A 25,367-nucleotide genomic window follows, 5' to 3' on the forward strand; every position below is an offset into this window, starting at 1 on the left:
TTTGTGCATATGTATGTGTGTATATGTGTGTGCACATTCATGTGTACACTTATATAGTACGTGTGTACATGTGTGTGTGCACATGATTAGGTATATGCAGGTGTAAGCATGTGTGTCTATTATAACCCATGTCCCGCCTGTCCTCTTCTCACTGATTCCCCTCAGTATTCCTGTGCACACACACAGGTACCCACAAAGGTGCACCTGCAGGTGCACACATTGGCATGCAAGCCCCAGAGTTGCAAGGAGGGAGGAGGGGCTGTGTGCACAAGCAGGTGTGGCCCCCCGGGCACTGCTGCCACTGCCCTCTGCCCCCTTTCTCCGTAGGGCCTGTCCTGCCGTGTAACACTCAGAGTTGGGACCCCTGTGAGCTCCAGGGTGTGAACAGAAAGACCCCGACAAATGATGACCACAGGGATGGCCTGGACAGGACATGGCAGGCGCTGAGCTTTGTCAGTATCATGGGGCTGGGACACGGCAAGGAGCTTCCTTCAGAGACCCACAAGGGCCGGAGCGCGACCCCTACAGGTGTGCACGGAGGGCTCTTGGGTGAGGTTGAGACCAGCCCTTCCCAGCAGGAGGAGGAGAGAAGAGGGCAGGGAACTGTTCCGGGGCCTGGGCCTGAAGCAGCCAGGGCTGTGCTGCCTCCGCCGCCGCCCAGTGCTGCTTTCCGGGCCCTGGGCTCCTGACAGAGGCCAGGAGCTGGGCTGCAGGGACGGAGGTTCTGGCCCAACCAGAGGCTCCCGGGCAGCCTGCCCAAGGGAGGAGAACAGGGGTGCAGAGCCCAGCCCGGCCTGAGGGCTCCTCGTGCCAGCAGGGGGCGCTCTGCAGCCCTGGAAGAGTCATCCCTCGGGCGGGGGCTGCACTGCTCTTAGAGCCACTGCCAGGGAAGCCCTGGGGGAGGCCACGAAGGGTGGAGGGGGCAGGACTGCTCCCCAGCCCGGGACCCTGGAATCCTAATCATGGCTGTCAGAGAGGCTGAGGAGCGAGGCAGGCGCCAAACGTCTCTGAGGGCGTCTCCCGCTGGCATACACTCGCCCTCCGCCAGCCTCCTGCCCAGGCTGTCCTCACCCTTACCCCTGCACCTCGGCCTCCTGGGGAGCCACAGCCCAGACAGATCCAGGACCCAGGGCCCAGACTGAGACTCTGCGCGCTCCGGCCACGCGTGCCCCCTATTGGCGGCTTGGGGCGTTGGGTGGTGGCCCTCGGGGTGTGGCTCAGCCTGGCAGTGAGGGCCCCTGCTGTGCCCCCTTCTCCATCTTGGCTGGGCTTCGCAGGGGGAGGGGGCCCTGGGTCCCGCCCTGTAGTCCGCAGCCCCCACCAAGTGTGCAGTGGGTCCCAGAGACAAGAGACCCCTGCCTGCTCGCTGCATCTGTCTAAGGCCCGGATGAAAGAGGTTTGCGGTGGGCGCTCAGCGACCCTTGCCCCTCAGGAAGGGAAGGGAAGGAGGAGATGCACTGCGGTGACAGCCCCAGGCCCCTGATGGGACCCCCCTGCCCCTGCTCAGGTTCCCAGACTGACGGACCCTTGTTGAGGGGAAGGCTGGGCTCAGGAGGGGGCGCTGCCCTGAGGGCGAGATGGGGACCTGACCCAGCCACACTGACTTCTACCTCAAGCCGTTCTCGCCAAGTTGTTCTCTGGGTTGCTGTCCGTGGCTCAAGTCGGAGGTCCTATTTGGTGCGTGTCCTCCCCTAGGGAGCCTGGCAGCGCAGGCCGGGTCAGGACCCTCACAGTCCCCTGCCACTCTGGACAGCAGTGCAACAGCACCCACAGGCACACCGTGAATGCCCGCCCACGGCTGTGCTTTTCACTTCCTGAGTTTTGTTCCTGGGCTTGCCCCCAGGTGTCCTGCATGTGCACAGAGAAACAGAAGTCAGGAGACTTAACTGTTGGATCACATGCCAGAGCCGGCCTTGCCCTCAAGAGGGGGCTTCTACCTCTGTGATTTATGGAAGCTCAGAAAGTGGTTTCCACAGAAGAACAGGAATAGGACCCAGGGAGGGGCCCCAGCTCATCCCAATAACTGAGGGAGTTGAGAAGGCCTCTACGCCGTGCTTGGAGATGCAGTAGCCGCCACCACTCAGTGACAGGCGGCCCATGACACTGGAGACGTTGACCACGCGGCCCCTGGCCTTCCTCACTGCAGGCAGCAGGCTCAGGGTCACCTCGATCATCCCCAGCAGGTTCACGTTGAGCACGTCCACAAAGTCCTGTTTGGTCAGCCACTCGTTGGGGGCCACGGGCATGGAGATGCCAGCATTATTCACCAGGCCCCAGAGCCCTGGGAAAGGAGAGGGCAGCTCTAGGTTGTGTGTGTGCAGTGCGGACACAGCTGTGGTTCAAGTCCACGTCCACTAGCCTGACAGCACTGGGACGGGTGTGGCACGGGGGCGAGGGGTAGCTCAGAGAAGCACACGGGGTCTGTTGGGCTTGGGGGGCTGAGGATCTTGTAAGCTGCTGGGCGGCAGCCGGCAGCCTTCCTCCCTCTGCTCTTCACGACCCAGCTCAGTGCGTGTGCAGTGCACAGCAGGCGGCCACCCCGCACGACACCCTGCACTACAGGACCTGCTGCCCACACTGTCTGGAGACATGGGACTGACGTCTGCGTGTTCACACACTCACGTTGCCCTCTTGGGCACCGTCATCATCCCCGCTACAGATTCAGATTTTCTGAGGGAGACTCAGAGAGACAGAGACAGAGATCTTCCACCTGCTGGTTCACTCCCCAAATAGCCGCAATGGCCATGGCTGTGCCAGGCTGAAGCCAGGAGCTAGGAGCTTTTCTGGGTCTCCCTCACGTGTGCAGGGACCCAAGGACTTGGGCCATCCTCCACTGCTTTCCCAGGTGCATTTGCAGGGAGCTGGATTAGAAGTGTAGGGGTCGTTGGCCGGCGCCGCGGCTCACTAGGCTAATCCTCCGCCTGTGGCCCCGGCACCCCAGATTCTAGTCCTGGTTGGGGCGCCGGATTCTGTCCCGGTTGCTCCTCTTCCAGTCCAGCTCTCTGCTGTGGCCCCGGGAGTGCAGTGGAGGATGGCCCAAGTGCTTGGGCCCTGCACCCACATGGGGGACCAGGAGGAAGCACCTGGCTCCTAGCTTCAGATCAGCGCAACTCTGGCCATTGTGGCCATTTTGGGGGTGAACCTACGGAAAAAGGAAGACCTTTCTCTCTGTCTCTCTCTCTCACTGTCTAACTCTGTCTGTCCAAAAAAAAAAAAAAAGTGTAGCAGTCGGGACTTCAATGGATGCCGATATGGGATGGCAATGCTCAGGCCTTGGCTTAACCTGCAAAGCCACAATGCTGGAAACATTTTCAGACTTTTTTTTTTAACAGCATATTTGAGAGGGCTTTAAACATTTCCAGGGCCTGGCATTGTGACATAGCAAGTTAAGCTGCTGCCTGTGACTCCGGCATCCCATGTGGGCACCGGTTCAAGTCCCAGCTGCTCTACTTCCTCTACTTAGCTCCCTGCTAATGCACCTGGGAAAGCAGCAAGTGCTTGGGCCCCTGCACCCATGCGGAAGATAGAAGATTCTCTCTGCCTCTCTCTTTTTCTGTAACTCTGCCTTTCAAATAAACAAGTAAATCTTTAAAGAGTGTGTGTGGAAAATGCGTGTTATCTTTTTGATGCGTCTTCCGTGAGCCCTGGGGAGCTCCTTGCACAGTAGGTGCCTGCTGAGGTTCGGGAAGGGCTGAGTCCCCCGAGACTTCTGTGTTGCAGCTGAATCCCTACCGGGAGGTGCACACTGACCCTGGTGCCGAGAGCTGGGGCCGCCGGAAAGGTCTTCAGTTTCAACACATGGAGCCCTCGTTCGTGAACGTGGTCTCTGTAAGAGGGGCAGAGACCAGACTAAAACATGCCCCGGTGCTCTCTGATTCAGGCTCAGGCGTGTCCTGGACCCCTCAAGGCTCCGCCTGCAGGGAGCCAACCCCAGATCCCCCTTGACCTTGCCCTTGTAAAGCTTGTGCCAACTTGAGCCCCCTTTCATGACGAAGTAGCCTGCTTCTGGTGTTTCATTACAGTAATGAAAAACTGACCAACACTCAGTGCTCCTCAGCCACCTGATGGGGGGAGGGGAGGGGGGAGGGAGAGGAGGGAGTGGAGCAGCGAGGCAGAGTTTCACTGGGAAGGAAAGACTTGAACTCCTCTGTTTGGGAGACCTTGGACAACAGCCCTTCCTCTGACCTTGCAGACTGCCCGGAGCGTCCTGCGTTCATACTGAGCAGCCTTCTGCACCACGGCTTGGAAAACCCGGGGGGGCAGAGTCTCAGGGAGGCCAGGCTGCCCCTCCCCGGAACCCGGCATGCAGGCCCTGCCTTGTGGCCCTGAAAGTGTCCCCCCTCCTCTCTCCCAACCAGAAGGCCACCCTCAACTGCTCCCCTTCAAGCTCACTCAGCTCTGGGAAAAGCTAGCAGGAAGACATAGACAATGCCAAGGTCGAACGGAGTTCCTCGTCCTGTGACCTCAAGTCTGAACTGGTCCAGAAAGACCCCTGTCGTCGTGGGAAGGAGCCCTCCTACACCACGATGTTCTAAGAGCCCAATTAATATGAGTATATAAGGACAGAGGGTCCCAGAAAATAGAAATTTAGAGGATTTCATGGATGACACGAAAATGTAGTAAATGGTTTCAGCACCCAACCACAGAAAGTGGTTTAAAGTAAGTAATGCTGTATCAAAAGGTAGAATATTCTAGCTCGTTAAGTATAACATTTGAAAAAAAAAGTCCCATCATGTTCTAAAAATGTTCATCTTGAAGCTGATATTGTGGCATAGCAGGGAAAGCCACCACCTGCAATACTAACATCCCGTTGGCACCAGTCCCAGTGCTGACTGCTCCACTTCCAATCTAGCTCCTTGCTAATGGCCTGGGAAAAGCCATGGAAGATGGCCTAAGCATTTGGGCCTCTGCTACCCCCGTGGGAGACCTGGATGAAGTTCTTGGCTTCTGGCTTCAGCCTAGCCCAGCCCCGGCCACTGTAACTACCTGGGTAATGAACCAGTGGTTAAAAGATATCTTTCTCTAAGGGGCCGGTGCAGTGGCACAGCAGGTAAAGCCACCACCTGCAGTGCCGACATCCCATATGGGCGCTGGTTCGAGTCCCAGCTGCTCTTCTTCCGATCCAGCTCTCTGCTATGGTCTGGGAAAGCAGTAGAAGATGGCCCAAGTGCTTGGGCCCCTGCATTTGCGTGGGAGACCTGGAAGAAGTTCCTGGCTCCTGGCTTCGGATCAGCACAGCTCCGGCCTTTGGAAGACCTCTCTCTCTCTCTCTCTGCCTCTCCTCTCTCTGTGTAACTCTGACTTTCAAATAAATAAATAAATCTTTTTTTTTTAAAAAGATCTCTCTCTTTAACTGTGACTTTTAAGTGAATACATAAATCTTTTTAAAAGTTGATCTTTTTAAAGGAAAAATATCATACAAATGTGCTAAATAGAATCCTACAGGTGCCAAATTGTTGGCCATACCTATGTCTGGAGGGCAATGGAAGGGTGAATTTTGTTTTTATCTTTATGCTTCTTGGTATTGGCCGCAATGATCATGTTCCACCTATATTTCAATAAAAGAAAGCATGGTTCGTCCCCTCCCATAATAAAATGTACACAATTGCGTGCTTTTTAAGGCAGAGAAGCGGCCTCTCCTTGTCTTTGACCTTCCTAAGCCCCATCTGCCATCTCAGGGCCTCCTCCAGAGAAGGAAGCTCATAACTCTCGGTGGGTGCCCACGGTCTCCAGGAGGAGCAAGACCAAGTGCTGAGGCGGGAGCCTGGCCCCCACCACAGATCTGAGCCCAGGACTCTCGTCCCAGCTTAGAGAGGAGAGAAGCAGCCAGCAGACGGGAGCAGGGAGGGGCTGGTACCTCGGTCCCCCACGCGCTCCTGCACCCACTGGGCGGCGGCCGCGATGCTCTCGGTCTTGGTGACGTCCAGGGTCACCGTCTCCACCCTGTCTGATGTCTGGCGCCTCAGCTGCTCAGCCCTCTCCTCCGTCAGACACGCAGCCAGCACCCTCAAGCCCCTCCTGTCCAGCTGTCTGGCCAGCAGGCTCCCGAAGCCGGAGTCACAGCCCGTGATGAAGACGAACTTGTCCAGGAGCTGGCTCACCACCTGCCTTTCCCGGTACCAGCGCACCAGGTAGTACAGGCCCACGAGGGCCACCAGCCACAGCCGCATGGCTTTGCGGGGGTCACACATGAACTAGAGGTGTTCAGAGCCGTGCCTGGTCTCCCAGGCAGGAGGGCTGTGGCAGCAGCCTGGCCAGCAGGCTCCCTGGACTGCAGTCCTCACCTCGTCCCTGATGGCCATCTTCCTGGAAATTCCTGTATCTTACCTTACTCCTCTTCGACTGTTTTTGGGATTGCTAAATCTGTGTCCTTGGAACTATCAAGTTCTTTCCAGAAGGAAAGCATGAGTACTCAGCAACACTCTGTCTGCTGCTGACACAGGTGCCGGTGCAGGTGTGCACACAGAGAATGTCAAGTGCTCTTACGTAAGCGCAAGTGCACAACTGCCTCTATTGGGCCAAAGTCCTGAACCACGGGCGTCCTGATTACAGGCGGGGTTTTCTTGGGGATCTGCAGTCATGGGCAAGACACAGTAGACGGAATCCCCTCTCTGAGCCTGCACGTCCTCTTCCGGCTCAGCATCCAGACTCGCCCCTCGGAGAACCAAGTCAGAGTCTCTCCAGGAGTGGAAGGGGGAGGAGAGAGGGCAGGAAGAGGTCCCCTCCCGGGATGAGTGCCCTGGTTGCAGGGAGGGCGGAGGGAATGTCGTGCAGAAAGCAGGTGCAGAGGAGTTGGGAGGGAGGGTGAGATGTTTCCTGCCCCAACCATCGGCTGGAGCAGAGCTGTGGCTGCAGTTTGAGCACTGGCCTGGACCAGGCCCCATGGACTGGTCAGTCCATGCCCATGTGGTCAGTCTCTTCAGTATCAGGATGTCCCTCATTGCCCCCACATGGGGCCTCCAAGAAGGCGGGAAAGAGCAAAGCCATGGGCTGCTAAGGGCCTGGTTTAGGTGTTAACCACACAGCCTGTTCCTAGCCTGCAGGCTGTGTGCCACCCTGCTAGGCCAGGGACAGGACACACACAGCCCCTTCCTTGCAGGGGTGGCAGAAGTGGGAAGTCACTGACCCTCTGCTCTTCCGAAAGGGCCACGGTTGCAACGGAAAGCAGTGAGGGCCACTCCCTCATCCGGGCAGACTCAGCTCTCCTGGCTGCAGCAGGCCCCCTCTGTAGGATGAGAGGCCTGGGGCGGGGGGAGGGAGGAGCTGTGAAGGTCTGATGGGACTTTGAGGCCCCGGGGACATTGGACATCCCTGTCACCTTGCTTTTCTTTCCACTGTGCCAGGCCCGCCATTGCAGCCCTAGGCAGAGCCTAGTGGCACACAGCTGCCGGTCCCCTGACACAGGCGTCCCCAAGCCTCCTGAACACCACTGTGTGGAAGCTGTAGACTGTGGTCTCGTGGTCACCGTGTTTTTCAGAGGGACCTCGAAGTGCTGCTGTGGGCTCGGGGACAGCAAGAACAGGCCACAAAGATTTCTCCTAGCAAGCCAGGACACTTGGCCAGGAGTGTGGATGTGGGCCCCTGGGGAGCACGCAGCTCAGAGTCTAAGGGAGACGCAGAAGAGCGGGCTTCGGAGAGAGTGTATTTACAGGCAGGACTTTGGAGAGGGCCGGGGGAGTCATTGCCAGGGAGCCTCGGGCCAGAGGTCCCAGACAGGGCCAGGGGGCCTGCAAGGCCGTGTTTCCCCAGCTCAGCTTCAGTTCCTCCTCTCTGGGTTTGGCAGGGTCACCTCCATGGCTGGACCTGGCTTCTTCACTCCAGAACCTTCCGGAAGCAGTGCAATAGTTCCCAAACCCTTCAGCCTTGTCTGTCTGCAGTCCACCTGCCCCGGCTGCACAGGTAAGCTGGGGGACTGTGGGGACAGCTGGCCTCACCCCTCCCTCCAGGACCGGGGCACAAGCCCCTTGCTGCCAACCCCTGCCTTTATCTGTGCCTCTCAATATCTGCTCCCTGGTGCCTTCCTTCCTTTCGAACTGTTGCCCACAATGTCTTGTCTAGTTTTTGGAGGGGGGAGAAAAAAAAAGAGCTGGGGGTGGGGAAGGAGAAAGAGTAAATTTCCAGGAATTGTTTCCCTGCTGCTGCTGCTGAGAACAGAGCTGTTCACCCTCCCACCCCCCCTGCCCAGTTTGGCAGGGAGCCTGCCTCCTGCCCCTCCCTCTGTGCCTTCCTGCCAGGCCCTCTCTTTCCAGCTGCCGCCTCCCAGCAAAAAAAAAAAAAAAAAAAAAAAAAAACAACCTGCATGCTGCATGGAAAGTGCAGACCTGTCACTTATTTGTTCCTGTGGGAGCGGCTTCGCTCTGAGCCTCCGCCAGGGGAAGCCCGGCGCTTCCTTCTGCTGTGAACGCACGCTGGGCAGTGGAGCAGGTGGGGCCAAGGCTGCAGGTGACGCCTCCCTGTGGGAGGGAGGATTCCCAGACCCCGGTGACCTGAGCCACTAGAATGCACAGAAATGCCCGTGGTGTCACCCACGTGGCGAGGACAGAGCCCGGAGCCAGGGGCCTCCGCGGAGGGGGCTCAGTCCAGCAGAGGCTCGGTCAGCACAGTGCGAAGGCGTGCAGAGAAAAGGCCCCTTACTGGAAAAAGATATCAAAGGCCCAGAAACTGAGAGCCTAGAGACAGAAAGAATTGTCTGAAAAATCAAACCAAGCATGTCTTTACCTTGCTGCAGTTGATGACAGATTTCTTGACCTGGGAGTGGTCTGATGGCTAAGGTGAGGGTTTCACTGGAGCGAGTGTTGGGTGCCACTGTGAAGACTTGGCTGGGGACGCCCTCACCCCATTGGCAGTGCCTGGGTTCAAGTCCCAGTCCCGCTTCTCGTTCCAGCTTTCTGCTAATGCGGACTCTGGGAGGCAGCAGTGATGGCTCACGTACTTGGGCCCCTGCCACTCATGTGGGAGACCTGGACGGAGTTTCTGGCTCCTGGCTTTGCTCTGGTCCAGCCCCCAGCTGTTGGGAGCATTTGGGGAATAAACTAGTAGATGGAAGATCTGTGTGTGTGTGTGTGTGTGTGTGACTTTCACGTTGATGCAAATAAAAAACATTAAGTTCATACAAAATACCTATTATGGAAAAAATTGCATATTTGTGCAAAATAAATTTATCTTTTAATTCCATTTTCCCAGAAGCTGTTTGAAGTCCCCTACCTCATGTACTGGAATATTACTTACCATGAGAGGGAATGAAACACAGATACGGTGTGGATAAACTCAGAAGCATTATACTAACAGCCACAGACAGTCACATAGTACGAGTCCGTTTAATTTTTTATCTTATTTATTTATTATTTTATCTTATTTATTTATTATTTTATCTTATTTATTTATTGAAAGGAAGAGTGGCAGAGAAAGAGAGAGAGAGGGAGGGAGAGAATCTTCCAGCTACGGGTTCACTCCCTAAATGCTGACAACTAGGGCTGGGCCAGGCCAAAGCCGGGAGTCAGGGGGTCCACCCGGGCCCCTATGTGGATGGCAGGGATCCCACCACTAGAGCCAACACTGCTGCCTCCCAGGGTGCACACAGGCAGGAAACTGAAACTGGAAGTGAAGTGGAGACCAGACTCTGATCCAGGCACTGCGGCGCGGAATGCAGGCGCCCAAGGCCTGTCCCGTGAGTCCGTGTGTATGAAACGGCCGGAATGGGACCGCCCATGGAAGCAGATGGCGGAATGACAGGGGCTGGGGCTGGGGGCCGGGGAGGGCGGGGTGACTATGGAACAGATACAGGGCTTTCTCTAGGGGTGATGGCCGTGCTGGGGAGCTCGACAGAGCGGGGCTGCACATAAACCCGCGTGTACTCACTGCCACAGCATCTCGCGCTTTTAAACTGGCTCCTTTCGCATTAGGGGACTTTCACCTCCGATGCATGCAGATTTCACGCCCTCAGCCAACATGCTCCTGACCCTGTGCCTACAAAACCAAGGGCTCAGGCCCAGGAGGCTCTGTGGCCGTGCAGTGTGGCGTGTGTGAGACAGGCAACGTCTCTGGGCCTCGGCGACGAGGAAGACACCCCTCTCATCTCCCCACGGGGCACTCAAGGGGACTGACCGCCTGAGAGAGCTCTGCAGGGCAGGAAGCACTGCCCACAGTAGCACAGGACACGGGACAGAGGGAGAGGCAGGTCCCGTCTCTCCCCCACGAGCCATCTCCTGCCCCAGCCCGTACCACACCCTTCCCGCAGCAAGTGTGGAGCCTGGGGGTGGGGGTTAGGGGAGGGGAGATGCGGTAGGCTTCCCTTTCCACCCAGGTTCTCATGAGGGCAGGGAGCTGGATGCCCTGTGAGGGGCGGGAGAGAATGGCTGGGGCCAGTCATCAAAAGCCCAACTGGATTTTTCTATTTCTTTTAGAAGCAACCCCCACCCCACCCCCCGCCAGCCCTGCCCTGCACAAGACACGCAGCTCTGCTCTGGGGGACTGGAGTGGGAGTCCAGGCCGGAGAGGACAATGCGCATTTACCCTGCGACACACGTGTGCGATGCACTTTGCCTCTATGGCTCACCCCCGTTAGCAGGCGTGACTGTTGCCCCCTTTTGCAGAGGAGAGAAGAACTGAGGCTTAGAGGGACAGGGTGCTGAGGCTCCTCTGCTGGGACGTCCCCTCTCGCGGGACTGGGGAGCAGCAGGAAAACCTCATCCATCTGCCACAGAGCTCAGCCAGTGACAGCTGCTTCCCGGACGGAGGGCGGCCCCCGCAGCCAGCAGGAAAGCCAGCCCCACAGCAGCCTCCTCGCAGCTCCCCAGCTGCCCAGACCACACAGGCGCTCCTGCACCGCACTGGGGGTTCGCACAAGAGACGCTCAGGTGAGTGTGGCTCTGTCTCCAGGGACAATGGCAACCAGGGGCTTGGACACATAGGGGTGCATGGATTTTCCCAGGGGTGAGTTAGATGTGTGTGTGTGTGTGTGTGTGTGTCCATCCCACACCCACTGCCCAAGGCAGAGCAAGAGCCACTGCTGATGACCTGGGCCAAGGACCAAAGAGTGAGGCGTCAGGGGAGAAGACCCCCGGGGCTACAGGCGGGTGGGCCTAGCAGGTGCAAACAGTCCTGGTCTCTTCCAGCCCTGAAACCTCATAACCGCGTCTCTGCTCTGGAGGCAAAGCCGGCAGGTGAGTTGCATGTCATTTATTCAGTTTGAATCTAAACCCCGCCCCTCTTGCTTGTCTTCAGTCCCAGCATCTTCCCCGAAGCACCCCAGTCCCTGTGGCTTTCAACCTTTCGAATGCGCAGCTGCTTTCTTTTTTTTTTTTTAAGATTTATTTATTTATTTGAAAGTCAGAGTTACACAGAGAGAGGAGAGGCAGAGAGAGAGAGAGAGAGAGAGAGAGAGAGAGAGAGGTCTTCTGCCTGCTGGTTCACTCCCCAAATGGCCGCAACGGCTGGAGCTGCGCCGATTCAAAGCCAGGATCCAGGAGCTTCTTCTGGGTCTCCCACGTGGGTGCAGGGGCCCAAGCACTTGGGCCATCTCCTGCTTTCCCAGGCCACAGCAGAGAGCTGGGTTGGAAGTGGAGCAGCCGGGACTTGAAGCAGCACCCATATGGGATGCCAGCACTGCAGGCGGCGGCTTTACCCCTTACGCCACAGTGCCAGCCCCAAGGCCGCTTTCGAGGTCTCCTTTCCCTCCCCACCACAACCTTCTCCCCAGCAGAGTGTGTGCTGGTCCTGATGACAGCCGAAGCCAGCTCGGGGCCCCGCCCCTCGGAGGTGGTCACGCCGACCGCCCCAGCCAGCGACTTCCCGGAGATCCACAACTGGACGGAGATGCTTGACTTCCTCAACGCCACGCTCTCCGAGTGCCACCTGAACCTCAGCGAGAACACCAAGCGTGCTGTGCTGTTTGTGGTCTACCTGGCCATCTTTGTGGTGGGACTGGTGGAGAACCTGCTGGTGATCTGCGTCAACTGGCGACGTGCGGGCCGCGTGGGGCTGCTCAACCTGTACGTCCTCAACATGGCCGTCGCGGACCTGGGCATCATCCTGTCGCTGCCCGTGTGGATGCTGGAGGTCACCCTGGACTATACCTGGCTGTGGGGCAGCTTCGCGTGCCGCTTCACACACTACTTCTACCTGGCCAACATGTACAGCAGCATCTTCTTCCTGGTGTGCCTCAGCGTGGACCGCTACGTCACCCTCACGCGAGCCTCGGCCTCCTGGCAGCGCCACCAGCACCGAGCGCGCCGGGCCGTGTGTGCGGGCGTCTGGGTCCTCGCGGCCATCGCGCCGCTGCCTGAGGTGGTGCACATTCAGCTGATGGAGGGCCTGGAGCCCATGTGCCTCTTCATGGCGCCTTTCGAAACATACAACTCCTGGGGCCTGCTGGTGTCCCTGTCCACCACCATCCTGGGCTTCGTGTTGCCCTTCCCTCTCATCGCTGTCTTCAACGTGCTCACGGCCTGCAGGCTCCGGTGGCCGGGGCAGTCCGAGGGCCGGCGCCACAGCCTGCTGCTCTGTGCCTACATAGCCGTCTTCACCATCTGCTGGCTGCCCTATCACCTGGCCCTGCTGCTGCTCACCCTGTACGGGACCCACATCTCCCTCCACTGCTACCTGGCCCACCTGCTCTACTTTTTCTATGACATCATCGACTGCTTCTCCATGCTGCACTGCGTCGCCAACCCCATCCTTTACAACTTCCTCAGCCCCAGCTTCCGGGGCCGGCTGGTGAGCGCCGTGGTCCATTACCTCCCCAAGGACCAGGCGCGTGCAGGCGGCCGGGGCTCCTCCGCCTCCTCCACGCAGCATTCCATCGTCATCCTCAAGGAGGGCAGCCCGCCCTCTGCAGCAGGCCCCGGGCCACACCAGGGCCCCAACTGCCAGGCGCCCTCTTTGCCTCCAAATACCTCGCCCATCTCCGTGCCCCAACCTCCCACGCCCAGCGGAGGTGGGCCGCAGGCACCTCGTGAGTGAAGGGAAGGCGGGAGGGCCAGGGGAGAGATTCCTGGGGTGTGAGCATCTGAGCGCCTGCGGGCCATGTTGAGTAGCCCTCAAAATGGAGAGGTGGCGGGGGGTGGGGACAGAGAACAGGTCCTTGTATCCAAGGGGCCATGCAGGAAAAAAACAAAGGTGAAATAAAGCGTAGAGGCGGCTCTGTCTCCGATGTCTGATCACCCCATGCTTCCAGCTGCAGTTGGGAAGGGAGCTGGCAGAAGCAAGGGGACCCCCCGTTTCACAAATCACCAGGGGGCTAGAAAGAGGGGGCGCTGTAGGAACCTCACAACATGTCCCTTGTGTGTTTGCCTGTTCCACTTCCAGCTCACCATGGGGACAAGAGGCCAGAGGCCAGGGAACCAGGAGGCCCCAGCAGGGCGGCCCCTGGCCGTGCATCCTCAGGGCTGTGATAAGTCAGGGGCTGGGAGGATGGGGACAAGGCCAGGGCCAGACACAGGCACCCTGCAGCTGGGTCAGCAGGATGGTTTCTCCACCCTCAGCCAGCCAGGAAACAGGGGCTCTATTTCCTGGCCGTGGCTCCCCTCCCCCTTGTCCATCCTGCTCCCCCTCCTCCAAAGCAGAGGGGCTGTCCCTGAGTCAGTGTTCCTTGAAGCTGAGGGACATACTCCCAGCTTTGGATCCGGGATGCTCCGAGGCTTCCAGGAAGACCCGGAGCTATCAGAACCGCCCGCCCCACCCTCATCTCTCCTTTTCCCTCCAGATCACGGGGCACCCGTGCTGGGAGCAGATCCTGGGACGGCAGCAGCAGGGCCTGGCAGGTGCTCCATCCCTCAGCCTTTGTCCCCGCCGCAGGATGGGGGGAGTGGAAATTTCCGAGTTCTGTCACAGGGCAGAGTGCTGACGCTGTGTTAAGTCAGTTCTCCCTGGCCATCTCTTTTCATTGTTTTCCTGTCCGGCTACTTCTGCTCATAAACACTTGTTCTGTAGATAAGCAGCCCTGTTGTTGACAGGCAGGTCTTGGGAAAGTCGGACCGTGTCCAGGAAGCACCGTGCAGTAAAAGCCCGAGACGAGCTTCTAGCTTCTGTTTCCACTTCCACATCCTCTCAGTCCTGCTGTGGAGAGGGAGGGGTGGTGGATGTGATCTCTGATCACCCCAGGGTCTCCTCCGTCCCACTCAACAGCTCCGTGTCTGGAATCCTCTCACTTCCCGTCTCCTCCGCCTGTAGAAACCTGAAGTTGTACTCATGGGAGGCGTTCAGCGTGCACTCCGCTGGTGCACGCGCCCACACCTAAGGGCCTGGAGCAACAAACAGCGCCCCAGTGCAGGGCTGAAGGCTTTTGGGATCAAGAGTCTGGGTTGTGGCTCAGGGCTGCAATGGGGCCTAACCTAACAATGCAAAGACTGCATTAGGGACCTTGTTCAACACCCAGCAGAGGAGCAGGGGTTTGCCCTGGCGCTTCAGACACCGCCTGAAGCCACAATCAGAACGCCTGGGTGTAACTCCCAGCTCCAGCTCCTCGTCCTGGCTTCCTACCAGCGCAAACCCTCAGAGGCGGCAGGCGATGGCTCTAGTGGTTGGGTCCCTGCCACCCACCTGGGAGACCTGGACTGAGCTCCTGGTTCCAGGCTCCTCCCTGGGCCCAGCCGTAGCCATTACAGGAACTGAACCAACAGACGGGAGCCCTTATCTGTACCTCTGCCCCTCGAACAAAACAAACCACCACCAAGCCAAGATCTGATGCCCGCGTCATACCCCACCCGTTCCTGGAAGATGCGCCCTCTGTCCTGCCCCAGGTCACTCAGACGCCACTTCCCCAAGCCGTTATCACCCTGGCACTGACTACTTCCGTAGGGCCCTTCCACTCACCCACGTGTGGGCAGTGGGAACTGGCGGCACTGACTGCAACAAGGCTGTCATGGGAGCCTGGCCTGGGCCACACCAACCTCCAACAGCCAGAGGTTTGTCTCCTCTGTGGGAACACATCTGGATCCACCTCAAAGTGAAACCAAACCTCTGCTTCCTCCCTGCTTGACCCTCCCTCTGCTCTCACTCTGCATCCGCCTCTGCCCAGTCCCAGCGAGGCACAGGAGTGAGTGTCGGCAACACAGCGTGCGGCCAGTCGCTCACTTTGCAGGGTGGCCCAGCCAGCGCTCAGGGACAGCTCCCTGAACAGGTGCAGGCTTTGACTTCAGCACCCACTAAAACACATGTCAGCACACGAACCCCGGGGCGTTCCAGCCCCGGGACAGGAACGCGTGCCGGGCGCCTGCTGAGAGACCTGCTGCTGACAGGACCAGGAGCCCAGATGTTGTGAGCACGCTCGTGGCACACAGGAAAACAACTCCCGTTTCAGATTTCTTTTTTTTTATTCTAAATAAAAACCACACTTTGTGCTGAACAATGGAATATAAAAGAATCAGATGTACAACGATTTTAGACATCTACTATTTGGGAAAAGAAGTTTACAAAATATACAAAACTTTACAGCAATAGATAGTAAACACTTAAATATTAGGAGGTCAGTACTTCTTAATTTAATGGAAGGAGTCGGACGTTAAGAACTCGTCTGTTTCATAAGAGACTTTAGCCAGTACAGCTGCGCAGCGGACCAGGCTGGGGGGGGGTGGGGTGGGGGATGGGGAGGAGTGTTAAAGAAACATCAAAATCAAGTTTCCTTCTCACTGTGCAGCGCGTGATGCGTAACCCCACCGCTTCCTCAGCTGGCCGGTGCGAAGCTAGGCAGGAGGACACTTGGGAACCCCCGGGGGGGCACGGCCCACCCCCATGCCAACAGACTCAGTGTCCATCAATAAAGGGAGTGAAACCCACTTCTGAGGTTGAGTGGTCTGGGGTCTGGACAACGGGGCACAGCAGGAGACCAGGAGAGGAAAAATCAGTAGCAAAAACCTGACTGGGAAGAAGGTGCGGAGGCCCAGAGGCTTGTCCAGGACTCAGAGGGGTGCTGACAGTCTAAAGAGAAGTCAACAACTCTTACCCATTTCCTGTTCTTGAGGGTCACCTGGGCCAAGCCCCCACCTCACCTCCTCTCTTCCCAAGTAGCCATGAATGCAGGGAGGGACTCCACGGAGTCTTACGGTTAGGACCAACACCAGGATCACCGGGCACTGGAGTACGGATCCCGCCCTCTGGCCGAAAGCAGCCCTGGGTGCCACAGCAGTACCTCCGCCTGCCCTTAGGGGACTGGGAAGCAGCCCGCGTTGGGTTTAACGCGCTACAGTCGTCACCTTCAAAGTCCCGGTCATGTGAACACGAGGGCTCTGTGACAGTGGAGCGGGTCCTGAGGACAGAACGAGAGAGAACGGGGAATGGGAGGGCACGCGAGGTCCCCCGGGCTCCGGGAGACGACGGGACCACACGACTCAACGGGCACAGGGCCGAAAATCAAAACGGCAAAATGGAGTGAGTGCCTCCTGCTGGTCAGGCCCGAGGGCCCTCGCCAACACAGCGTGAGTAAGACGATTCAGAAGGTGAACTAGAGGCGGAGGAAGCAAAGGCAGCTCCCGACGGAGTCCAGGCGGGAGCGGGGCGCTGCCGCTGGGCAGGGCTTTGGTCAGGGGCCCCGGGAGCTCCCAAGCCACCGCCGGGAGCTTGTTTTTAGTTTAGTGTTCCAAGGGTCCGCTTTTTGGTTTACTGGCAACAAGGGCAAGTTTCACAGTTTCAGTTAGGTACGCAGACCACCCGGCACCCCCGATGGCCACTAAGGAAAGGGTTTCTCCAGCAAGTCTTCCATCCCCAGCGGCCTGGCTGGGCTGCACAGGTACCGCCCCCTCAGTCAGTCCTCGCCAGCCACACCTGCTCACGAAGCTCACACACACCAGACTGCAGTCTGCCCCCCCTCGTGGCCTAAACGCCCAGAGCTCAGCGTCGAGCAATGGGAAGCCAGCAGTCCTAAGGAAAAGCCTCGGCACCGCTCGCCCAAGGAGAAAGTCCTGAGGGGACCGTGAATGAACTGGGTGGCGAGGGTCAAGGGTAGGCCCTCAACTGGCCACTGGACAAGTCCCTCCATCTGACGGGCACCCCAGCAGCCAGCCAGGCGCCCCAGCCTGGGGTCCAACAGGGACAGAGCTGCGGGTGCCCCGCGTGTCTCCATGTGGACGAGGCCCTGCGTGTGACCCCGCCCCCCAACCCAGTCTCTCCTGACTCCAGGACCACACAAGGGGCACGGAGGGTCTGGGAATCTACCCGGCTTTCCAGAACTCACACCTACTCCAAAGGGTGGGGAAGAAGAAAAGAACCTGCTGTTTTAAAGCCTCCACGTATGTTCCTCCAATCTCCAGGCAGGACTGTCCCCCAGAATATGGCTACTTGCTGAGAAGAAACGCATTTTCCTGAAGTCTCTTATGCAAAAGAGATGCTGGGTAATGTGTATACGAAAACAAAACAAAACAAATAAATAAATAGTAAGGTCCAAAAAGGCTCTGTGGGTTACTTAAAACACCTGCTTGTGAAACAGCCCGGGGTGCTGCATGGTCCCCGGGGCAGGGACTCCCAGAGCTCTCCTGAGCAGGGTGAGGTAGTATGAGCTACTGAGGTGCCCCCTTGCGGGTACACAAGGTCCAGGGGCCCTCCCTCCAGCCTTCTTTGGGCAAGACTTGAGCAAAAACCAACTAAGAATGGAGCCACTGGTCCCGCGGTCCTGGACATCCAGGGAGGGCCTGAAGCAGCCGTCATCCAACAGCGCCCCCTGGAGGTGATGCAAGGGCAGACAGATCGGGATAATTTCCAGCAGGTCAAAGGTGAGCGGGCCAAAGCAGCCGCACTGTTAGCACAAAGTAAACAACAGGTTGCCCAACCGGGACAAACAGAACACACACCCTGCTACACACCACCACGCACTCGGGTCCCTCTCACCCTGGAGGGCTCAGAGTCCACCACGCCACTGCCTACTGGGCTCTTCTCGTCGCCGCTACCGGCCAAACACCTCTGGGTGGAGCACAAACATAAATTAAGGCAAGGCTGCTGTTGTCAGGGGCATCCCCACCTCCCCACCAGGAAATCAAGGCCGATGGAGCTGGCCAGAGCGACAGGTGACTCCAGCAAAGTGGCTCCTCGTCCTCTTGCCCCACAGCGGGGCCCCGGCGTCCTGGGCCATCACTCCGCAAAAAAGCATGTCTCTTTGGAAATGAGAAGAAAAGAGCAACCTCCCTTCCTGTCCATCCGGGCTTCCACTCGAGGCGGCACTGCAGGACACCCCTTCCGGCAGACAAGAACTCATCCCAGAGCTTCCTGACCTGAACAGAAAGCTCTGTCCCCAGTTTGGATCTAGCTGCCCCAAAGCTGCTCGCTGTCCAGTCAGCAGATTAGGGCCGCGGAGCCAGCAGGCACCTCCATCCCTGACACCTTTGCCCTGCTGCGGGCTGGCGCTGGGCCCTGCAGGGGCGGGCCTGCTGCCCAGGCTTCTCTGCACGACCACATTCCCCCAGTCTTCTCACGGCTGGTCGTCGCGGTCGGAGGTCCGGCACTAACACCCACAGTGAACGAAAACCTCTCTCTACCTCCTCTCTTCCGGTGAGGCTGTCGGTTGGATTCTTAGCAGCATAAAACCTATCAGTAAACTAAAACCGGAGAGGCTGGGCAGGGGACCTAGCTGACACAAGCTGCTTGGCCAGATCCCAAAACCAGCCTCCAAGGAATCAGAAACGCCCCTCGTGGGCAAGAACGGGTGTGGAGGTAAATGCGATAGGGCCGCTGTTTCATAAAAAGATGGCAACGGCTCGTGTGCTCTCTCTCTCTCCTTTCGACACAACACAGAACAGAATTCCTAGCAAGGCAAAACTGCAACGTTGGCTGGGGAGGGCCCAAGGGCCATCGGGAAAACCAGCGTCCTGGCTGCCCTGCGGGCGCTGCCCCAGGCTCCACGGGGAGCCAGTCAGCTGTCCGGGCTCTTCTCGGCCTCTTTGGAGTGGATGATATACATGAAGGTCTGCTCGATGGTGAAGTCGGGCGGGAGGCTGCCCTTGTGCACGCCCACGTGCTTGCTCATGAGATTGAGGGTGGAGCTGTAGTGGCCGCACACCGTGCAGCGGTACATGAGGGCCCCCGAGTGCGTCTTCAGGTGGCACTTGATGGTTGAGCGGCCCCGGAAGAACTTGTGGCACACCTTGCACTGGTACGGCTTCTCGCCCGTGTGGATGCGCCGGTGGTAGTTGAACTCGCTTGTGTGGGCAAACCTTTTGCCACAGACCTTGCAGCTGTACTTGCTGTTCCCAGGTTGGCCCTGCAGAGCCAGCTCCTCGCTCAGGAACTCCTCGGCCGGCAGCTTCCGCTTCTGCAGAGCTGGGAGCTGCAGCCCAAAGCCGGGCCGTGCGTCAAGGCCACTGTTGCATTTGTGCTGGCTCACGTGGTAGCGATAGGCGGCCTCCGACTTGAAGCTCTGGCTGCACAGGTGGCAGCGGAAGAGGGCGTCTTCCAGGCTTTGGTGTACGGCCATGTGCTTCTCCAGCAGGTGCCAGTCCACAAAGCTGTTGGCACAGACGGAGCAGGAGAAGACGGAGATGCCCAGGTGGGAGAGCGTGTGCCACATGAGGCTGCACAGGTTGAGGTGGCGCTGGTCGCAGACACTGCAGGCCTGGCCCTTCAAGTTCAGGTGGTCGAGGATGTGGCCCCGGACCACGTGGAAATCTTTGGCCAATGCTTTCCCACAGGCAGCGCACTTCAGCTCCGGGCAGGCTGTCCCTGGAAACAGACCCAGCTTCCCGGGCAGGGGGTCGTTGGGGTGCACGATGACATTGTTCTCAAAGATCCCGTCCCGCCGGTGGAGGGTCAGCTGCCACTGGGTAAAGAATTTCGTTTCACACATGTCGCAGGAGAAGAGGAAAATGCCGATGTGGGACAGCACGTGGGTCACCCGGGAGTTCCGGTCCTGGAAGTGGGTCTCGCAAACCTTGCAGTTGCCTGTCAGCAGGTCCACGTGGTCCCGGGCGTGCTGCCGGATCAGCTGGATGTTGGGCTCTAGAACCTTCTTGCACACCTGGCAGGGCATGGCCTTGCTCTCGCGGCTGTCACTCTCGCCGAAGGTCAGCTCGTCCTCGCTGTCGTCGCTCAGCTCGATCACCTCCTCCGGGGCCCCGATCTCTTCGGTGGGGTCTTCAAACTGCAGCTCGTCATCCCCCAGGTCCTCGAGCTGCAGCTCGTCCACCTGCCCGAAGCCCGGCTCTCTGGAGTGGTCGCTGCTGCTCACACAGGAGTTGGCCCCCGTGGTGACGTCCACTGCGTTGTCGGAGGTGAAGAAGCTGTTCCTGCCGAAGTCTCCGTTGCTCTGAACTTTGTACGGCTGGCAGGAGCTCGCGCTGGCCTGGATGCCTGTGCTGACGGTGCCCAGGGCTGGCTGGCCCACCACACTGGGCACGGACGGGAAGGCAGCAGGAGCATCGTGGTCTTCTGTCTTTGGTGGCAGCGGCGGCTGCGACAGAGGCAGGCCGTGGCCGGTGTCGCCGGCGACGCTCCTCTCCTCCTCTTTGTAGCTTCCGCCGGCATCGCTGGGCAACGCGTAGCTTCTGTCGGGGACGAAGTGCTCCCCACCGCTGCGGAGTTCGCCGAGCGGGTGGGCAGGTTCGGCTGAGGGGCAACTCAGGGCCGCAGGGTGACTGTCCCCGGGGCCGGTGAGGGGCTTGGCCACGGCAGTGCTCTCCAGGTCAGGGAAGGTGGAGTGGCAGGCCCGGAGGAGGTCCTCCATGCCCAGGCGCTCGGCCACCTCATAGATGACCCCCACGTTGATGAGGTCCGTGAAGAGCTCCGACGTGTAGACGAAGCTCAGGATCTTCTCGAAGTTGGCGGGGGTGATGAAGTCCACCACGTAGGTCCTGGCGGCGTCAAGTCCGGCATTCAGGAAGAGGTTCTGGAAGTAGCCGGCCGCGCAGGCCAGCACGGCCTTGTGGGCCGGGAAGGAGCGGCTCCCCACCACGATGGTGACATCGCACATGGTCTCCGAGAGCCGGCACTTGTTGAGTTCCTTCAGCAGGTTGTTGGGGTGGTTGGTGCTTTGCAGTTTGATCCTCATGCCCATCTTAGCAGCTCCGATGACGGCGCCTCCTTCTCAGCCGCTTGATCTGTGGGTAGCCAGAGACAGAGACGGATGAGCCTTCTGCTCTGCGGAAGACACCACCACTCCGAGCAGGAGTGAAGGGCCCTGGAGGGCCAGACAGTGGCCCCGCCCCCTGCATGCACCGTCACCATACCACGTTTCCCAGAGGACCGCAAAAGACCTGGTGGCTTGGTCTCAAGAGACAGGCAGAGGGGTCGCAGGCCTGGCCGGGTGGGAAACTTGCACCCTGGAGCCGAGTGGGAGCGTTCGCTCCGACACAACCCCACGCTTCGTTAGCAGAGCGCCTGGCCCAGACTGTTCTCTGCCTCCTTTCCTCCCAGGAGCAAACTTGCGCGTCTCGGCAAGTACACTCTCTTCCCTCCCAAGGCCAAACACCATACACAGCCCCGAACGCAACGACCAAGGCTCCCTCAGCTCCCTAGGAAAAGATAAGCCTTCTCTGCCTCCTTCCAGCCCCTAAATAAATCTCATTCCTGAATGCCCCCCTCTCCTGGCCTCTGACACCCAGAGGCTGCTTATTCTGCAAACACGGCGACCCCAGGGCAGGAAAGCACGGGGGGGGGGGGGGGGGGGCTGTGCCTTTTTCTCCTGCTCACTGCCTCTTCAGGGGTACACGGGCCAGGTCCCCGGGAGAAAGACGCCCACTGCACACACAGGTAAGCCTCCTGGAGGCGCGGTCCACACCGCCTTCCCCGCCCTGGACTCCTGCAGCCCAAGGAAGAAAGGCCCACCACATTCCTGTCCCCTCGTCCGTCTCCCGCCTCGCCCCGCGCAGCACGGCCCCCCGTCTCCGGCTCTCCCGAGTCTACCAACAACTCCCAACTTTTCCTGGAGCCCAGGAAGCTCCGCAGTGTCGCTGGGTACCGGCCTGGCAGCTCCCGGGCCTGGCGGCCACTCAATGGCCGGCGAGTCGGGGGCACTGGCGGCCGCCGGGCGGGGAGGGTCGCAACTTCCCAAGAAGGGCGCCCCAACAAGCCGGCGGCGCCGCGGTCTCCCCTGCCCTGTGGGGGTCGGACGCGGGAGGGAAGGGCGTTGGATCGGGCTGGGGCGCTCAGGCTCCGGGCGGGCACCGAGCGCCTCGGCCCCTCCAAGACAGCAGCGGGTTCATCCGGGCGACCCCGCGCAGGGGGGCGAGGGCGCGGGGCCGACAGGGCCCCAGGGAGCGGCGGCGGGGTCGGCCGGGGCAGGCCGGGGTCCGCGCGCCGGCGGGCAGGAGGGGTCCGGCCGCGGGGACGGGCAGGAGGGAGCCCAGCGAGAGCGAGGGGAAAAGGCCGGGCCGGGGTCGGGCCTCGGCCAGGGCAGCCCTCGGCCCGGCCGCGCTTACCCGGCTCCGCGGGCCCCGAGCACCATCGCCGCCGCCGCCTCACACAAAGGCCCCGGCCCGCTGTGCCCGGCCCGACGAGGAGGCGGCGCCGCTGGCCGCGGCCAGACTCTCCATCCGCCGCGCCGCTCGCCGCGCCGGCCCGGGCCGCCCCCGCCGCCCGGCCCGCAGCGCCCCCCGCCGTCCCGGAGGAGGCAGCGCCCCCCGCCGCCCGGCCCGCAGCGCCCCCCGCCGCCCGGGAGGAGGCAGCGCCCCCCGACGGCGGGGCGGGCGCGAGGCCCCGCGGGGGGCGGTCCCGACGCGGCCAGGCTTGGCTTTTGCGAGCTTGGACCTCGGTGCTGAGGCCCAGTCTTCCCGCGCCCTGGTGCCCGGGAGGTGAAATCCCCTCTCCAAAGCCCCAGGCTGCCCTGTGACGCGTCTCATCGTTCCGGAAGCTCCTTCTCAAACGTCCGCTGCTGCAGTTTGAGTGGTCAGCTTGCTGATTAAGTTAGGCCGCGCGGACTCTCTCTCCGCTCTTAGCGCGCTGGCTGGCTGGCTGGGAGGTCAGGTGCGCAGTGTGAATGTGAGCCAAGGAATGCAGGTGCGCACTGGCAGACCCTCCCTCCGGAGGGTCCACTGCGGCTGCCCCCCATCCGAGATGGCCCAGTGGGGGAAGTCACAGGATGCCCCTGCACCGTGGCCGCCCCGCCTGCTTCCCGAAGCCTGAGCACTCCATCATCTCTCTGCCTCCAGGGCTCCTGTCCAAGAATTGCTATCAAACCAAAACTGCCTGACCTGCTTGCCTCCGCTCCTTCCAGGGACAGCAGGAGTCCCCGTGACCCGCCTCCCCCGCCCCCTTTATTTGAACCTCTCTTCCTGCAACCGCAGGCACTGCCACAAGCCGGCCCAGAGCCCCAGGGTAGGCACACAATTGAGACAGGACTTCCTTGCAGGATAAACGCGAGGGAGGGGCGCATGGGATGCTGCCAACTGACTGCTGCCCGTGTGGCTGCTCAGCAATGGTCAAGTCTCTGGATGAGTTCGAAAGATTGTGGGTCCTCCTCTCCACTCCTCATTAGCCAGTGGGCAGTACCGCACGCTGGCCAACATCCGCTTGTTAGCTAGAGGACGTGGAAACAGCCACACAAGCTGCTCTTGTAGGTTGCGGGCAGGGAATCCCACACACGAAAGTGTTCTTACAGACAGGCCAGCCTTCCAGCTGGGCAGTGGGGTCATGCCCCCCCCTGCACCGGGAGTGGACATCACACAGCCAGCAGGCCCGAGACCTCCAGCACAACACCGAGGTGCCAGATGGAAGGGGCTTGGCCTGTTCACTCTTGCTAACCAGCTGCCGTGGCTGTCTCTGGAGCATGGACCCTGGTACCTCGGGCCAGCAAACCACCTGAAGTGTGCAGATAACATGTATACTGTTAGACTGAGGTTTTTAAAAAGTGAATCACGGGGCTGGCCTTGTGGCACAGTGGGTTGAACTGCTGCATCCCACACCAGCATCCCACATGAACTCCAGTTCCAGTCCCAGCTGCTCCACTGCCCATCCAGCTCCCTGCTAATGTGCCTGCTCCACTGCCCATCCAGCTCCCTGCTAATGTGCCTGCTCCACTGCCCATCCAGCTCCCTGCTAATGTGCCTGCTCCACTGCCCATCCAGCTCCCTGCTAATGTGCCTGGGAAAGCGGTAGAAGATGGCCTCCTGCCACCCATGTGAAGACCTGGATAGAGTTCCGGGCTCCTGGCTTCAGTCTGGCCCAGCTCTGGCCATTGTAGCCATTTGGGGAGAAAGCCAGCAGATGGGAGATCTCTGTCTCTCCACCTCTCTCTCTCTCTCCCTCTCTCTCTCTGCCTTTCAAATGAATACATAAATAAAATCTTTTTTTAAAAAATAGCTGGGGCCAGTGTCCTGGTCTAGCTGGTAAAGCTGATGCCTGTGAGGCCAGCATCCCATAAGGGCGCCAGTTCATGTCCCAGCTGCTCCACTTCCGATCCAGCTCCCTGCTATTGGCCTGGGAAAACAGCGGAGGATGGCCAAGTCCTTGGACCCCTGCAGCCACGTGGGAGACCTTCTGATGAAACTCCTGGCTCCTGGCTTCTGCCTGCCCCAGACCTGGCTGTTTGCCATTTGGGAAATGAGCCAGCAGATGGAAAATTGACCTCTCTCTCCCTCCCTCTCTGTAACTCTGACTTTAAAAATAAATAAATCTTTAAAAAAAAATAAAATGAATCACCAGTCAGTCACGATAGCAGACATCCACGAAGCTCAGTGAAGAAGAAAGGGCCAGGAATTTAGCTGAGGTCAGGTTAACCAGGTCTCCTTAGGCACCGACCTCTCTCCAGCAGGAAGGGGAGGGCCGGGATCTGCTCACATATTCTCCAAGTACAAAAGCAGGAATCTGATTTTTAAATGTGTCTTCATTGCTGCCGGAATCCTCAGCGCTGCAATTTTTGTCAGCCCCACCAGAGAGCAACCTTCCTGCACGGACGCTCCTACTTGGCAAAGCAGTGGTCTCATCTCCTATGTGCCTGACTCCCACCAAGCCTGAGCAGAACCAACGCGCGAGGCTTGCATGACCCATAGAATTCCCCACAGTCTGCAAAAGTGCCCCCTCCAGAGATCTTTTTCTTTTTTTTTTTTTAAAGCAAAGCGCTGAGTCGCCAAAGAGAGGCTCTGGAATTGGGGCTGGGGGCGCTCTTTGATGTCTGGCTCTGAAGCTGACACCTGTGCTTCTGAGCTCACCCTCAGTCCAAAGCAGCCCCATCAGGTTCTGGGATGGCAGAGCTCTCACTGGACTGAGACAACTGCAGGAAGTGGCCCCTGTCCTTCCCCTGCCTAGGGAGGGGTCGACTTTGTAGGCGCTCGATTCAGGGGTCTGACCAAGGCTCCCAGCCAGGCTAAGGCAGGGAGCTGAGGCCTTCCCAGTTTCCACTGGGGCACTGGCACCCCCGCCTCGGGGTCAGGGGCCTGTTGATAGTTGACACATCAGATTAATGAGAGACATCACAGCCACACACACCGCTGTGGGGCCAGCGCTGCAGGGCCAGG

The 25,367-nt window shown here is 59.4% G+C and overlaps 3 protein-coding genes across 8 annotated transcripts; 1 reads left to right on the top strand and 2 right to left on the bottom strand.

The window, feature by feature from the left end:
• Position 1: 1 nt before the first annotated feature.
• On the bottom strand, positions 2–6,185 carry LOC103352259 (retinol dehydrogenase 16-like). The gene is made up of 2 exons (XM_008274252.4): positions 5,858–6,185; positions 2–2,281 (listed from the first exon to the last, which is right to left on the bottom strand). The coding sequence occupies exons 1-2, from the start codon at positions 6,168–6,170 to the stop codon at positions 1,947–1,949; spliced, it is 648 nt and encodes a 215-aa protein (XP_008272474.4). The 5' UTR covers positions 6,171–6,185; the 3' UTR covers positions 2–1,946.
• GPR182 (G protein-coupled receptor 182) lies at positions 6,000–13,138 on the top strand. Of its 6 annotated transcripts, none has more exons than XM_070052425.1 (5): positions 6,000–6,131; positions 7,784–7,899; positions 10,593–10,856; positions 11,115–11,162; positions 11,702–13,138. In XM_070052425.1, the coding sequence occupies exon 5, from the start codon at positions 11,719–11,721 to the stop codon at positions 12,958–12,960; it is 1,242 nt and encodes a 413-aa protein (XP_069908526.1). In that variant the 5' UTR covers positions 6,000–6,131; positions 7,784–7,899; positions 10,593–10,856; positions 11,115–11,162; positions 11,702–11,718; the 3' UTR covers positions 12,961–13,138. The 6 variants fall into 6 exon arrangements, with proteins under 6 accessions (XP_069908526.1, XP_069908527.1, XP_051688951.1 ...); XM_070052426.1 differs by having other exon boundaries at positions 10,703–10,856; XM_051832991.2 differs by lacking the exon at positions 6,000–6,131 and adding an exon at positions 6,553–6,668.
• A 2,154-nt stretch (positions 13,139–15,292) lies between these two features.
• On the bottom strand, positions 15,293–22,499 carry ZBTB39 (zinc finger and BTB domain containing 39). The gene is made up of 2 exons (XM_070052424.1): positions 22,335–22,499; positions 15,293–21,014 (listed from the first exon to the last, which is right to left on the bottom strand). The coding sequence occupies exon 2, from the start codon at positions 20,969–20,971 to the stop codon at positions 18,836–18,838; it is 2,136 nt and encodes a 711-aa protein (XP_069908525.1). The 5' UTR covers positions 20,972–21,014; positions 22,335–22,499; the 3' UTR covers positions 15,293–18,835.
• Positions 22,500–25,367: the final 2,868 nt, after the last annotated feature.

The sequence above is a fragment of the Oryctolagus cuniculus genome, chromosome 11 (assembly GCF_964237555.1).
Source record: "Oryctolagus cuniculus chromosome 11, mOryCun1.1, whole genome shotgun sequence".
In the NCBI taxonomy this organism is placed as follows: Eukaryota; Metazoa; Chordata; class Mammalia; order Lagomorpha; family Leporidae; genus Oryctolagus; species Oryctolagus cuniculus.